Here is a 16087-nt window from a genome sequence, read left to right on the forward strand (position 1 = left end):
AAGTATGTATAATCAATATTGTAAAGAGAAGATTTGTTTATCATATAACTCAGAAACTGTGTCTGAAAATTATTTACCATTTAAAAACATGTTTTTTTGAGTTTATAATTTGGTATAAATTAATTTAATCCATAGTTTTAATATATTATCTACGAATATATTATACTTAATGACAAAAAAAAATGTATGCTGTCGTCAAGACACACCATAATAAGGATCAATTTAAAAATAATAGGTGTTGCAGCACTGCTACAGCACTTGCTACATGTTTAGACTTGTGGTTTAGACTTGCAAGCTGCTGTCGGACATTTCTTGCAGATGGAAACGCGGCCTAAGACATAGATAGGCAATTATTGTACCCTACTCTAAAAGTATAGTTATTTCGGCCCAGTTCTTCAGATATAAAAAGCCTACTAAAAATAGTTATTTCGCATTTATCAACCGAGTTACCGCTAATTTTGTTAATCCATCTAGAACTTCGGGATTTTAAGAGCTTGGCTTGATAAGATAATTAATGTTAGATTTTTTTATATTATAAAATATGATAGTACAAGGATATTATCGATATTATGATGAATACAATATAAGTACATATAGGGTAAACCACCCAATTATTGGCACTTTAAGCAGCTACTTCACAAAACCGGTGAAATTTGTATGTACAATTATGTTTTAATTTAGAAAAAAAACATTTATACTGGTATTCTAATCTATGGAGAATATTATAAAGTACTTTTCAATTTTAAATTAAATCGCTTTATTTAATATAGTGAACCTTTAAAAGAAAAACCAAAAATACCAGTTGCTGGCATAGCAACAAACAAATAACATCAAACCTTTTATTGGCAGTGATTGTTACCAATTATTGTCACTATTCAAGACTGAAAAATATTTACTAGCTTAAGTAGGGCTTTCAAAGTGTGTACTATGACATTTTAAAGTTAATTTGTACCATTCATAAATTAACAGAAATTAATTTTGAAATAAACAAAATAAAAGACTTTGTTAAAAGAAATGTCACATTTATTTGTAGAGGAACATACCATTTCAGTTGGAACGCTTATTTTTAAATATGGTTTTAGACAACCAAAAACCTACTTAAATAAAACATAGAACAATTTTAGCTTACGATTATCTTACACATAATTAAATCACATCTCTGATTGAATGAGATCATAAGTAATTTATAAGTTTCAATTAACATTTCTGTGTGCAAAACTGGAGCATGACAATAAATTGGTAGAGTGCCAATAATAGGGTTATTTACCCTACGTTCCGAAATTTTTCGTTTTTTGTCGACCTTGTTATTTGCTTTATGATCATAGTTTATGTTTATTGCTTAAGACAGTGCGCGCACGAGCAACTTTGTCTCCGCAACTATTTTGTCTCCGCAACTATTTTGTCTCTCCACCCATGGGCTAGTATGAAAGTGCGCGCACGTAGCGACGCAACTCCCCATACAAATTGATGGGAGAGACAAAATAGTTGCGGAGACAAAGTTGCTCGTGCGCGCTGGCTCTTATTTATATATTTTTTGTATCTGGCAATGACACAGGAAGTGTCAATTCTGGTGTCACCTGTCAACTGTCGAAATGACATAAGAATTGAGAGACGCTGTTCATTGATATTCTCAAAGTGCTGTTGTTTAGAATTTCACCATTGTTTTATATTATTTGCTACTGATTTAAATGAGATTATATTGAAATTATCACTCGTTTCTACCACTATCTACAAGCTTTCTTCTCTGTAAAGTTAAAAATTAAAGGACTTGAAAATGGCATTAGCTCTTCAGAGGCGTGCTAATGTAGGTTTTGTTATGTTAATAATAGGTATACTTCTATCAAACTTAGGTTTTGATTCCACAATTCACCTCGTAATCATGAGGGAATTTTAACAAACTTCACACAAACTTACGATGCCTTACACTATTATATTATTACTTTATTTCCAGGTCAGACTTCCTCCAGAAGTAAACAGGATCCTCTATATAAGAAACTTGCCATACAAAATATCAGCTGAAGAAATGTATGATATATTTGGAAAATATGGAGCAATTAGGCAAATAAGAGTGTAAGTTTTATTATTCAGTATAATTTTATATGAAATATCATGATATGAAACAATGACTTCCTATTGATTTAAGTTATGCATTATAATATTTTTATTCATGTTTTAGTGGAAATACACCAGAAACAAGAGGAACTGCATTTGTTGTATATGAAGATATATTTGATGCTAAAAATGCATGTGATCATTTATCAGGATTTAATGTATGTAACAGGTATTTAGTTGTCTTATACTACAGATCTAACAAAGCATTCAAAGGAATGGACATTGAGAAGAAACAAGAAGAAATTGATACACTTAAAAAGAAATATGGAATATCATCAGAGGACTTACGTAAATAACACATGAAATATGTATTTTAATAAATAAATCTTACTTGTAATGTAATTTAAGTCAAATAAATGAGAAACTTAAATATGCTGTATTTTAATTTATTGTATAACTAGCAGTCCGCCCCGGCTTCGCCCGTGGTACATGTTTACGTTTTCTCTACATAAGAACCATCCTCGTACTTCAAGGAATATAATAAAAAAAGAATTAACGAAATCGGTTCAGCCGTTCTCGAGTTATGCGCTTACCAACACATTTTGCGATTCATTTTTATATATAAGAAGAAGAAGATAGGTATATACATTAGTTAGTCTATTAGATAAATATAGATATAGAGGAAAATGTATATTTTTATTTAATTTTAAAGCACATGATGAAATTTTAACAAATTTATGCTCCATTGTACATTGACTGCCTAAAACCTAGTTGGTCCTTTAGATAGTTATCACCCAATTCATATGGGAAGCCGTAGTACTATTCATTCATTTGTTTGAGGAGAATAGGGATTGAAGTAGAGATACCAACAACATTGAATTTCCGTTTAATATCAGTTTTTGTAAATGTTTGAACTCAGCAGTATGAAATACAATCCAGCTGGGATATTACTATAATATGTTATGAAAATACACCTTGTCTAAAATGAGCTCCATCGATGGATTACTCCCATTTCTTTTTTTTTACATACAGTCTATAGGTCGGGTCATGTAAAAAGAACGCTGACGGTTAAGCTGCGCATTGGCGATTTATTGGTCTATTTGGTGTAATGAGGTGGGATAAGAATAACAAATATGTAGTTGCGAAGCCACGACTCGAGAGCCTACTTCAACAATAAAATAAGCAGCAAATAACTTTCGTGCTAAACTCGATACATGCCAAAACACACCCCATCACTTTCATCCAGCATTCTTTTTACATGATTCGCGTTATACCTAATATATTTTGTTTGAAATATGAAATCAATTTTATGTCTATAATTTTGTCAAGTTCTTAAAACATTTTTCAATTTGAAGAATATGATTTAGAACAGAGTAATGGATGTAATGGAGACATTTTCTTCACCACAGTTTATATTTGGATGCTATGCACTTTGCAGTAGCCATAGGTGGAGTTAGTGTTTTATATATCGGGTAAAAAATGGGTGGCATGGATGTAGAGGGATAAACAAAAAGGAAACAAACTTTCGTGTTTTTAGAAAAAAAGTATATTTTGATCAATTAAAATATTATAAATTTGCAAATAAGAAACATCTTATAAATGCAATGCTATTTTTAATTTCCTTAGAAAAAAATCTTAACTAATACATAATTATAAACAATTAATATTCTTAAGAAAATAATTAAACCCATTTCTGCATTCCATGTTAAGATTTTGTGCTCATTTCAAGTAGATCTTAACAATGTCAAATAGCTGCCTTATGCTGTGTGACACCCCAACGTTAATATTATTTGATCATTAATACTACATTATATAAACTAAAATAATGTATAATTTATTATTATTTTGCTAGCTTGATCTTTACGAAGGCCACAGTAAAATTTTGAATACCAATTATACAATATGAATCATTGCATTTTTTTAGGATATGCTCTTGCAAAATGGATGTATAACCCAGTCCATTAAAAAATAAGTAAAATATGAGGTGGATCATTATAATTTTAATCATAGACTGGGTTATTGGATATATCTATACATAGAAATAATTATTATTATTATAGAAATACCCGACTACGTAAACTTATAGGTTGTCTATTAAGCCCATCAAGTCATTTATGTAGACTGTAGTGAGGATATGAATTTATTATTTCATACGATTCCGAAATATTAAGCTTTTCAGACGGCATCTGCTTGTCCTTATACAGCGCTCAATGAGTGATAGTTGGACAAGTACATAATTAGATGCTACATTTCGTAGTCGGGTAACATTTTTGTATTATCTCTTTCAATGTGGGCTTTATTAATCATTATATTTAATAATGACACTTAATTAGCTGAATTCTGAATTTATAACTCTATAATTAAAGGCCAGTAACACTTATAGAACCTATGTTTACAAATATAATAAAAATAAGATAACCTAAAAATACTGTACTATTCATTTTATTTAAGTAAAATAAAATAATCCAATAGCATTACACCAAGGATCAAACAGCAAGGTCATTTTAAACCTTGAACAGGTAGGACTATAACATTAGAAATCTCATCTTGCCACTGTTTCATAAATAATTAATGGAGTACTGTAAGTACTCACTAAAATTTAACCAATATGAATTTTTAGTTTTTAACCTTCTTTAACAAATGCACTTACAGCAATGTCAGCGGGTTTGTAATTATGGTTTGTTTTACCTACTCAGCAAATATAACAATATCATCACACACCCTACCTGGAAATTGGAATGCAAACAATATTAAAATACATGGTTGTTACTAACAAATTTAAGTATAATACCTAAGTTTTGGTGAATGAAAATACTAGAAAAATAGTTTATATACAATTGATATTCCGAGACGCATATAAAACACGAGTCAATAGAATTTGGCGATGATCTTTAGTGATTGTATGCCAAGAAAGGTTTAAAATAAATGAGTACTTTCTATAGGGACAGGTAATGCATTTAATATAATTGAGGTGATGAAAACTTTAATTCTAATGAGATAGATACGCTCGCAATATCTGTATACAAAGTATTTAATTGTACTTATTGTTCAAGTTCAAAAGTATGTATTGTACCATACCCTTGCATGCACAATTCACAAATCTTTTGGTACTAATTTCAAACATTTCGTATATCTTTACAGATAATTACACCTTATATTATTATAAAATACATAAGAATTACTATATTAAAATTTAGGTTACCATAAAAATTTGGTCACCGCATAATTATTATTTCATTGTCTGCATAAAATAAAGTTTTGTTTATAACTTTTGATAGTATAAAAACACTGTATGTTACTCACTATAATGGGTATAAACATTAAAATAAAACGTTCACAAAAGAACATAATTATCATTACATACAATAATATATTCAATTGATTAAAATAGATTGCTGTAATTTCGTTGCACTAAAACCAAAAGGTATTTATAATTAGCTTAACCGAGCTATACATTGTATACAGGTTGATCTCTGCACAGACCACCACGACCACACAGTGAAACGACACTGCATACGATAAGATTCCGTTCCTCCATCTATTTATAAGTTAACTGTTTGTAATTCAGTGTGCTAAGTGTGAGTTCTTGCTCGCCACTCGATCGCGATAAAGTTAACTCGGATTTCTATGAAATTGAAACAGCCGCCTAGTTTCCCATACGTCCGCTAGGGCGCTGTTCGATTTCCCATACTAATTCTGTTGTGACGCAGACGCGATAGTATCGTTTCGTACTCGATCAAACTCACACTAGGGGTACTGAGCTGATTTGCATTGAACTATCACTCGACGTGAAATTTTCTCAATCAATTCGCGCTCTTTTACAGATTAGCAGTTGTAAGATGTGTTAGTGGCGGTCGCGTCGGGCGGGCGTTATTCGAAGTTGGAGTTGAACATATTGATGTTGAGGTCTTCGAAGGTAGCGGATCCGCTCTGGTCGAGTATCTGCAGCATCTCGGAGAGCTCGTGCGGTGCGTGCGCGCCCTCGGCCGCGGGGCCCGCCGCGCCCGCGCCCGCGCCCGCGCCCGCCGCGCCGCCTTGCCACGCCCACATACCTGCTTTATACCATTATTATTTTTTTATTTATTATTTTATTTGTATAGGAACATAACAGTCATACATGATTTAATATAATAAAGTTCTAAAATTAAAAATTCACTACGACCACACATGTTCATTAATTAGCACCTGTCACTTATAACGCCCAGCTTTAAGTGCTAGTAATTTCATGATATAAAAATGAATAATGAATAGAAAAAAAAACACGCGATAACTATAGTAGAACCATTTTAATAGGCAACATTTGACAGTTCAACAAAATTCAACAACGTAACCTAGTAACGACGACATAGAATTACATGATATTTCGTTTTGTTAGAACTGCACATTTGCTTAACTTTTTTCAATTACGATTACATATTTATAATTATAATGACAGATACAAGTAATTTTAAGATTTTATTTTACTGATAAACCATTATAATCATAATAAACAGTTTCTGATTTAAAGAACTAACGTCGCTACAATTTTGTGTCAATAAACCTTTTTTCTTTTTAAATACCAGAGACGTTACTCTAAAAATCGAAATCTGACATCTAGAATCGAATGCATTGATTACTTGGGAATAAAAATCATCATAAATTAATAAATGTGTTGTGTTTTTTTAATTACATATTTAGATACTTGTCTTATTTTGCTAATTACATTAGTTTATTAAATTAACGAAAGAAAGTATGTTACTGGGATAGGGATTCGCCTGATGAATTTTAAAATTGATATGTGTTTCAAGTTCGATTGACAAATGTTTCAAGTCCGTATCGATTAATTCACTTTAATCGATGTTTTTAAGCAGGTTACTGTCAAATGTTGCCTATTAAATTGGCTCGACTATAGTCATGAATTTTTATTGTTACAGGTTCTTGATAAGTGTACAAAGTTTGAATTGAAATGTATGTTTAAAGTGAGTCTCTTGTTTACATACTAACACACAGGCGATACCGATAAAAGCGTGTAAAATAGTTTTTAAATTCAACACATAATAGAGACTAGTTTCACCCTGCGTTATTCCTCAGACATAACATCACACATAAATTACTATAATAACGCGAATCATGTAAAAAGAACGCTGGATGAAAGTGATGGGGTGTGTTTTGGCATGTATCGAGTTTAGCACGAAAGTTATTTGCTGCTTATTTTATTTTTGAAGTAGGCTCTCGAGTCGTGGCTTCGCAACTACATATTTGTTATTCTTATACCACCTCATAACACCAAATAGACTAATAAATCGCCAATGCGCAGCTTAACCGTCAGCGTTCTTTTTACATGACGCGACCTATAATAATGAATACTAAATAGCAAAGTGCAGTTACCGTGCGTGGGATGGTGGTGGTTGTGGTGGTAGTGCGCGGGCGGCAGGTAGGGCGGCGCGGGCGGCGAGCGCGCGGGGCTGGCGGCCGCCGCGCCCGCCGCCTCGCCGCCGTACGCGTAGCCCTCCGCCGGGCCCGCGCCGGCGCCTGCGCCCGCGCTGCCGCTCTGTTCAAATAGCAAATATTTATTATTTTATACACATATTTATAAACTAAGTGAGATACAAGGAGATGAGGATGTTGGTTAAATAGAAGTGATATTACACATAAGTACATAATATTAAAATTACTTATTGTTGGTTAATGAGTAAGATCAGAAATTTTTAATGGGTGTAACCTGAAAAATCTATGTGACATCATTGTTAAATTTGATACAACCTCAGTCAAATTAGAATCATGCACCTTGTAATGTAACATTTTGAAATAAAGATTATATTGTGCTCATATAGATGATGAAATTTAATCAAATGGATTAAAAAAATAAACAGAAGTAGAATCAGAATATTCTTTACCAATTCACTAATAACTTATAAGTAATATCCCTTATGGAAGGTAAGTGTCCCAAGACTCCCAAGTGGGAACATATACGAGCTGATGATGATGAATAAGTAATAACAATAGTAACCGGTCGGAGCGTGGTCCACGTAGTATGAGGCGGCGTGTTGGCGGGTCTGTGCGGCGAGTACTCGGGCGCGTAGTGCGCCGCGTACGTGGCGCCGGCCGCCGCGTTGGCCGCGCCGCCCACGCCCTCTACTGGCGACCGCGTGCCCACGCCCGCACCACCTGTATTTTCGAACGCTGCTATTGACAAAAGCTCTATTTTATTGTTATCGTGATAATAATTATTTTCTTAAATAATAGAGATAGTTTTTAGTGCTCAAAAATTCTTTACAGTGGTGCCAGTTTAACGACTACCAAGTGATTAATTTTAAAACATATTAGGGAGAACACAAATAATTCTAATTCATGTATTTGTTTGAAATAAATGAGGCAAAATTTTAATCAAAAACAATCACATTGTATTGTATGTAAAATATCTAAATGGTTAGAAATTAAATGTCTCATTTTGCACACATAAATTAATTGGTCACTAAAAGATGGCCTCCACTGACACATACCACTCCCGAGCTTACTAATCGAGTTTATATGTTATGGCTACATTGTAAGTCTGTATAATCTGTGAATTTTACTATACAAATAACAAATCGTACTATGAAGACCTTTTTTTATATAAAAAAGCGATCAAACGAACTGGTGGGTCGCCCGGTAGCGGGTGATCACGACCACCCATGAGCCTTCACAATAATCTCTGTGAAGGAATTACCGGCCTTACAAAGAAGAGGCATGTCCTTTTTTGATCTGTGGCAACATCATAAGTCTGTATAATCTACATTTAGCTATTATTACTACGTATGGAGGAGGCATATTTGATGTGTTTCTTGGTTTTTTGCTTTATAACAAACAAGACATGAACGCGACCATCGCACTAAAGCGACTGAGTGCAGTTAAGCCATATGGCTTATGTTGAGCGGAACATAATATGTGATGTAGGCAGTGTCGTCTCCATGTATATCTCAATGATAATGTATGTATTTATCGGGTATATAACAAGTGATCGTACTATGAAGCCCTGTGGCCGCATGGTGCTGCTGGTGCATGGCGGGCGGCGCCTGGTACACGTCGCGCTGCCGCAGGTGGTAGTCGTAGCTCTCCTCCGACACGCTCTCGCCCGTCGTGCTGCCTAGCGAGCGACTAGAACATTCGACAAATTAATATTTTTGCTAAGTTCAGAGTGGTTTTTATCAAAACTTTAAAATGCCACTTCTTTGCATAAGTGTCATATGTATTATTTCATACCATTCAGTTATTTTATAAATGCCAAGTTGTCGTTATTGTCAGGTTTATAAATAAATCTAATTTATTTTTGACACACCAACAAGTAATTCTAATAAAAACATTACAAGAAAAAACAACAGTCAAGTATATAAAAATATATTACTTATAAAATCACTACATACTTAAGGGTATTACAATACTATTGTCATTTTGTTACTATTGTTTGCAATATGCACTTATCTAAAAATCATTGTAAGCGTCTTATTTAGTTGAATATTACTTACTTTGCCAAAGTGTTTGTACACACAATGTATTCAACATCGTCATTGTATGGATTCAAGAATGCAAATGCAGATGTTCTCAGCCAGACCCATTCTCTGCTCTTTGTCCGAAATCGATACATCAGTGAGATTATTTGTCCTTTTAATTTTAATACTGTAAACAAAAAAAAAAATACATAGTTGTATGACATTCTAAAAATATTAAGAAAAATGTCTGTTAATTTGATTAAAATTCTAAAATTCCACAAGAGTAACGGCGGGGGCACACGATGCGTTGCGGCGGCGGTCCGGCGCCGGAGCGGTGTCGCTGCGTCGTCTTACATAGAAATATCTGTGGCATGTCACACGATGCGCTCCGGCGCCGCACCGGACTTGCAACCACCGAGACGAGGCGGGGAGGGGTGAATGCGATGCGACGCCGGAGCGGCACCGCTCAGTTGTTTTGCGTCACAAGGAAGGAGACACGCTCGCAGACTGTCCAACGCTACTACGGCGCCGCTGCGACAAAACAACGTTACGGCGCCGCACCGCTCGTGTGCCCACTGACACAGTGAAATCTTTGCGGTGCGGCGCCGCAACGCATCGTGTGCCCCCGCCGTAATAGTTGAATGTTAAAAGTTCTTCAATTTATAAATTCTCAACATTTTACAATCCATTTTTCTGGCCATCTCCTAAAAGATGAGTGGTATTAAACAAAAACTTTGACTATATTTAATGTTAAAAACATTCACTTAAGATTGAAACAGGAACATTTTTTTTATTGTCGATAGGGAAGTGCTACATAATTTAAATATGCAACTTTCCAGCCAGAACTATCTTCACGGAGAGAGAATCTAACAAAACTCACCTTGATCGAAGTTATCCCTCATGTGCTGCTGGTCCTCCGGGTGGTAGAACTCGTAGCAGAGCTTGCCGAGCAGGTCGGCGGGCGCGTAGCCGACCACCTGCGCGGCGCGCTGGTCCGCGAACGTGAAGCGCCCGTCCACCGAGTGCCGCGACACGAACTCCGCGCCGCCGCTGCACAGGCTGCTCTCCGACGCGTTCGGCGTTGACGTCACCTGGGGACGGCAAGTGCTACGCTGTTAAACCTGTACTTATATCTCACTTTGTTTAAAATATGACGACAGAAATAATATAAATCTATTTAATATAACAGTATTTACGAAATCTCCTATTTGAAAGATCATTGAATTGATAAAAAATAACATTTAATTTACCTGCAATCTTCCAATAGCCACTAGACAACAATGAGACGCGTGAAGTTCATCTTCAACAGGGCGATCCATCTGCATACCTGGAAACAGATCTGATTTCCCAAAACGCATAAAATATTGAAAGTTTTATGTGTTATCCAAACGGTTAGTCAACATCACCAACCACCTGATCAAAATATTACATAATTATTGACAAATTTAGAAAAGTACAATGAAGTTTCATTTCATAAATAATAGAAGATGCAGCAAAAGCGAAATAATGCTATATTTTATTTTACCCAACAAAATACAGCACTACATGGAATTCTGTTCAGGCAGTCCGCGACCAATAACACGTATCGCATGCAACAAACCTGTCGGCGGCCAGTTCTTAATGTACCCGGTGCAGTGCACGACCGCGTAGTTGTGTCCGTCGTGCGAGGGCCCGAGCGAGTTGCGCGCCCGCAGGCGGCCCAGGTGCGCGCTCTCCGCCGTGCCGCCCACGCGCATGCGGCAGATGAACCCGCGCCGCGAGCCCATCACTTGACGCATGGACGCTATGTTTATGGTAAAAACGAGTTATAATTAATTAATGTACCGTGAATACACATTAAGTACTATAGCACAGAATACATAATAGTAGCTAAACGCTATAGAACGGACACTCTCCGCCTCCCGCCAAAATTAAACACTTACCTCACCCCGCACGATCAGTCTAAAAATGGTCCATATTTTTCTACAGGGACGATACGCCACGAAGATTGACAACATTAATCAAATTGACTTAATGTAATTGTGCCAACCATAAAGCGTTAACACACACATTTGCAGTCTCTACAGTGTGACTGTCAAAACGATAATTTTGTATGGAGTGTCCGGGGTGTGACTATAGTCTATTACAAGTAATTGCTGAATAAATAATGTAAGAGGTGTGGAATTTCATTAAGAAGTTACTTAAAAAATATATGCAATACTTACATTGATGCCCTTCTTTCTTCACAGTTCCAGTTTTAAGATCTAATATACGCCCGGTATTTTGGGGTTCCTGAGTGCTCAATTGTTCTCGTACCTTTTCGACATCATCTGGATGCACTTGATCATACAAACATGAGGAGTACCATTCACCCTAAATTTAAAGAAATTTTTATTGCATTATTACATATCGATTCTACTTCAAACAAACATTCTGCATGTCATTTAAATTTACCTGGGAATAATTAAGCACAGGAGCTATACTATCACTAACGTATATAATACGACCTGTATCACATGATACAACAAATAAAAAGCCATCTGCGGCTTCAAGAATTAAATGTTTTAACTCTTGATCAGTCAGAAATGATGGTTTATATGTACCGTCTGTAGAAGTATTTCCAGTACCTGTAACATCATAAATATTTTAATTATCCATCACAATAATTTGAGACAATACAAAACCAAAAGTGGATTTTTTAGTACCTCTTAAAGCTTTCATATGTGCTACTGCCATACGCAGTATGGTTAGCTTGTCGGGCTTCCGTGCTAGAGCGGAGCATGTTGGAACCATATCAGACAGTTCCGTAATGTAAGCTGTCATCTTGTTTCTTCTACGGCGTTCAATCTCACAATGGTTTTCGCGACTACAAAATGAAGCAGAACAAAAAATTACATTACGGCAGTCTTTATAGGGAGCATAAAATATGAAGAATAAAGAACATTGTAGTAAGTAATTAATTTCTTTTTTATGATATTAGTTTAGTCAACCATCGAGATAAGGATAAGGAGAAATTTTTGTCACTACCACGATGTACCATACTAGGTAAATATATTATTTCTGTATATATATTTCTGTTTTCAATAATTTTAAATCTTAAAGGATTTTTATAGAAGTATTTCTCTTAGATAGAATAGGATAAGAATATCGATAATCCAGAGAGAAAAACTAAAAATCATTATTTTTACGCTGGTATTCAACAAGATCCTAAGGACGATACGACAACAATGTTTATGAGAATGATACGCAATCTTATAGGCTATTATTATGTCTTGATGGAAAAAGCTAAGGCATAATATTATCATAAGTAACAAAAAGTTAATAACTACCTAATATCGAAGTTTCGTTGCGTGATAAGACACGTTTTTAATCAAAACAATGAATACCGCGTTTATGGGAATCATTTAATCCTTAATTCTATCCTATAGTAAAAAAAAAACATTCTTTGAATGAACGAAAGTGTCTTGAGAAACATGTAACCTATTTGCCAATTTTTTATATGCTATAATACGAGGAAAAATTACCACATTAATGGAAAGAAACAAATCTTTCCTTATTGTCTTATAATTAATGAAATATCATATAAAGGTGTCAATAGACTATGGATAATATTTTAAAATGCAAAAGAATATAAAAATATTGATCATGAGGTGGTATTTTAATCTGTTTCTTTGCTTTAAAAATTCAAGCATGCTGAAACCCTCCACACTAATAATTTTGTATTAAAACATCAAAGAATCTAGGGATTTTAGAAGATATGATGAAAATTTTAAATACCTTGCGAATCTCTCTTTGTCTTGTATATTATCCTCCTCCATCCTTGTGTATTTTCCACCACTTGCGTCGTCGTCATCGGATCTGGTGGTACAAACAATACTTGATCAAATAATAGTTATAATAAAAAATATAGGTATATATTGAAATACAAAGTGAGCAAAATAAGACTTTTTTCTATATGAATAGAGAACGAAAGCAGTAACTTTTCCAATTTAATAGACTTTAATTTCTTATTTTTCAAAACCATGTTATTGTATTATAGTCAAACCCCGAAACTTGGGCACTCTTAGAGCGTATACGCACTATGCGGGTAGCCGTCCGGCTGACCGCAAGCACAATTATGTACGGAATATTCATTTCTATGCGCCCTTTGCGGTCTGCGGTAGCCGCATCGCAGTGCGCATAGAAATGAATATTACGTACATAATGGCGCAGTTTCATTAGTCGATAGGGCCCGCATGCGGGGTGCGAGAGATTTCTGGAACGCGTGCCACAGGGCCAGCATTCGGGGAACCGTTTTCATTAGTCGATAGGGCCCGCATGCGGGGTGTAGGGAGAACCTTCATTTTACGTAAAACATTATGATTGAACGTAAAATCTCCTGCGGGGACTCCCCGTATGCTGTATACCGAACGAGTTAACGACTAATGAAACTGCGCCATAATTATGCTTGCGGTCAGCCGGACGGCTACCCGCAATGCGGCTACCCGCATAGTGCGTATACGCTCTTAGGTTGTACTGGTTAAACCTCAGGTCTGGCATAATGACTTTGTCAAAGCCCAAATAAATGTAATACATATTTCGGCCTTTTACTAAACTATTTTCGTCAGTCGTTGTCTAGCTGAGGCGTCTTATGCGCGTGCGATGCCTATGCTGCATTCGCCTACGCCCAAGACTGCTGCTGGCTTCAGTCAAAGGGTGAAATTGAAATGTATTTCGAGGATTGCCCAATGGCTTTTGCCAAACCTAAGATAAACCAGTCCTTCCGCAAATAGATTGTGTTTCGACACTAAAACAATTGCATTAGGTTAACAGAAAGCGAATGACAATACAAATTGTGCATAAATAGTTCAGTTATATACATTTATGCAATTACCACAGGTTCAGACATAATTTTATTGACTTTTCAAAAAATTGTTAAAATTTAGTTATATAAAAAACTACATCACAGCTAGCTCACTGATAACTTACCCAATACTACCAGCGCGACGCTTTTGTATTTCCTTTGCTGGGTCAACCCCTGCAAGATAATAAGAGTGTTTCTAAAAGATCTCTATGATCCAAAGTAAAATTGTGTTTAGTGATAGAAAGTAAATAAAACCAAAATTACATAAAGAAACAAGATCTATCCAATCACTTTTTTCTATTTAATCCATCAGGCCCCTGAATCACAGACACAATAGAAAATCTATTGTGTCGCGGTCGGATGTGGCCGCTTGGTGGTTGAGAGGTTAAACAAATGTATTGAATTGATATTTCAATTTTATATTGGCAAGGTGTGTTTTTTAACACATTTGTATCATTCTGATGATAGTTGCCTATGTTTTAGTTAGTGTAATTTTTTTTGTAGATAAATAAGGATTTCCAAAAGGAGTAATTACTTAAAATACTTTAGAATATTCGAATACTTTAGAATATATTATCCTTTAGAATTATTTAGACTTTATAGATTTATTAGTTTAAATAATTATATTTTAGATAAACCATCTGAACCAGTGGTATTTGCATTGAATTATTGAGATTACAGAGAAATCTTATTTTATCATACCAAAAACTTAGGTATATAATAAATAAAAATTACAATAAATTGAGTTAAATTAATAATTTGTTAGGTCTATATTTACAAACAGCAATAACTTCAATTTATGAAAACATAAGCAAACTATTTGGTTTTATTAAATATTATTGCTATTAGCTTTGTATAATTCATATTATGAGGTTCTATACCTGTACCTTCATAAATAGGTCAAATATTATGGTGTTTTAGTAAATAGAAGTCATCATTTTATATTTTATCAAAAACTTATATGACCATCGCCATTCACAGAAAACATAATCGAAGGACAATCAATTTAAATACGGCAAGTAAACAGCTTATCTATCATCGTTTTGTCGTTATTTAATTTCTAACAACGCGTCACGCGGATATGCGAAACAGCAACGTCAATAGAAAATAAGACATTCCATTAATTTGTTTTCTTGGCGAAAAATGAACATCTTTATTATTAATTCAATAATTACTCAATAAACTCACACAAAACAAATAATATACAGATAAAAATATATTGCAACAAGTATTAAAATATTACCAACCGGGGATAGTGGGAGCCACGGCAGACATCGGTCGATACACTCATCGGACCAGGCTTTAACTCTGCTTTATGTGTAGAATTAATAAATTAAAAACACTTTAAAGTTTACTATTTTCCAAGTTAAATCACGATGTCTGTTTATTTTAATTTCTCAACACAACACACGCCATTTTTCATTTGAGAAGATGACATGACATCGCTGATCGCCTTGCCAACCAAAATTCCTTGCCAGTTGAAAAAAATATTAATTAGGACGTTACCATAGATTATACACGGGACGTTGTCTACGGTTGCAGCTACGGGTTGCAGCCTTGCAGGGTTCTGAGGTTGCAGGCAAAGAGGATATAATCACTACGTTTTAGTTGCAGGTGGGGTGCAGTTGGGTGGCAGTTGATATATTATGGTTATTTGGATACAAGTCATTTGGTTCTTTATTTTTGAAATTTAATTTAACTATCAAAATAATGAATTTCCACGTACAACATAATAATTATTCGCAAATGCTTTCTGAAACATAAC

The 16087-nt window shown here is 34.9% G+C and overlaps 2 protein-coding genes across 9 annotated transcripts; one reads left to right on the plus strand and one right to left on the minus strand.

The window, feature by feature from the left end:
* The first annotated feature begins 1588 nt into the window (after positions 1-1588).
* Positions 1589-2482, plus strand: Sf3b6 (splicing factor 3b subunit 6). Its single transcript, XM_089695892.1, has 3 exons — positions 1589-1804; positions 1952-2070; positions 2177-2482. Exons 1-3 carry the CDS (start codon positions 1775-1777, stop codon positions 2406-2408), a joined length of 381 nt encoding a protein of 126 aa, XP_089552018.1. The 5' UTR covers positions 1589-1774; the 3' UTR covers positions 2409-2482.
* A 1093-nt stretch (positions 2483-3575) lies between these two features.
* Positions 3576-15785, minus strand: tgo (Aryl hydrocarbon receptor nuclear translocator homolog tgo). Of its 8 annotated transcripts, none has more exons than XM_089696418.1 (14): positions 15570-15785; positions 14448-14496; positions 13257-13337; positions 12185-12345; positions 11934-12106; positions 11705-11852; positions 11101-11283; positions 10751-10827; positions 10381-10591; positions 9537-9687; positions 9038-9168; positions 8042-8217; positions 7420-7582; positions 3576-6107 (listed from the first exon to the last, which is right to left on the minus strand). In XM_089696418.1, exons 1-14 carry the CDS (start codon positions 15595-15597, stop codon positions 5923-5925), a joined length of 1917 nt encoding a protein of 638 aa, XP_089552544.1. In that variant the 5' UTR covers positions 15598-15785; the 3' UTR covers positions 3576-5922. The 8 variants fall into 8 exon arrangements, with proteins under 8 accessions (XP_089552544.1, XP_089552546.1, XP_089552545.1 ...); XM_089696420.1 differs by having other exon boundaries at positions 3576-6104; positions 8042-8199; positions 10751-10839; XM_089696419.1 differs by having other exon boundaries at positions 8042-8199; positions 10751-10839.
* Positions 15786-16087: the final 302 nt, after the last annotated feature.

The sequence above is a fragment of the Colias philodice genome, chromosome 6, assembly GCF_061535455.1.
Source record: "Colias philodice isolate Cphi_HAF_F1 chromosome 6, ilColPhil1 Martin Lab GWU primary, whole genome shotgun sequence".
NCBI classification, from domain to species: Eukaryota; Metazoa; Arthropoda; class Insecta; order Lepidoptera; family Pieridae; genus Colias; species Colias philodice.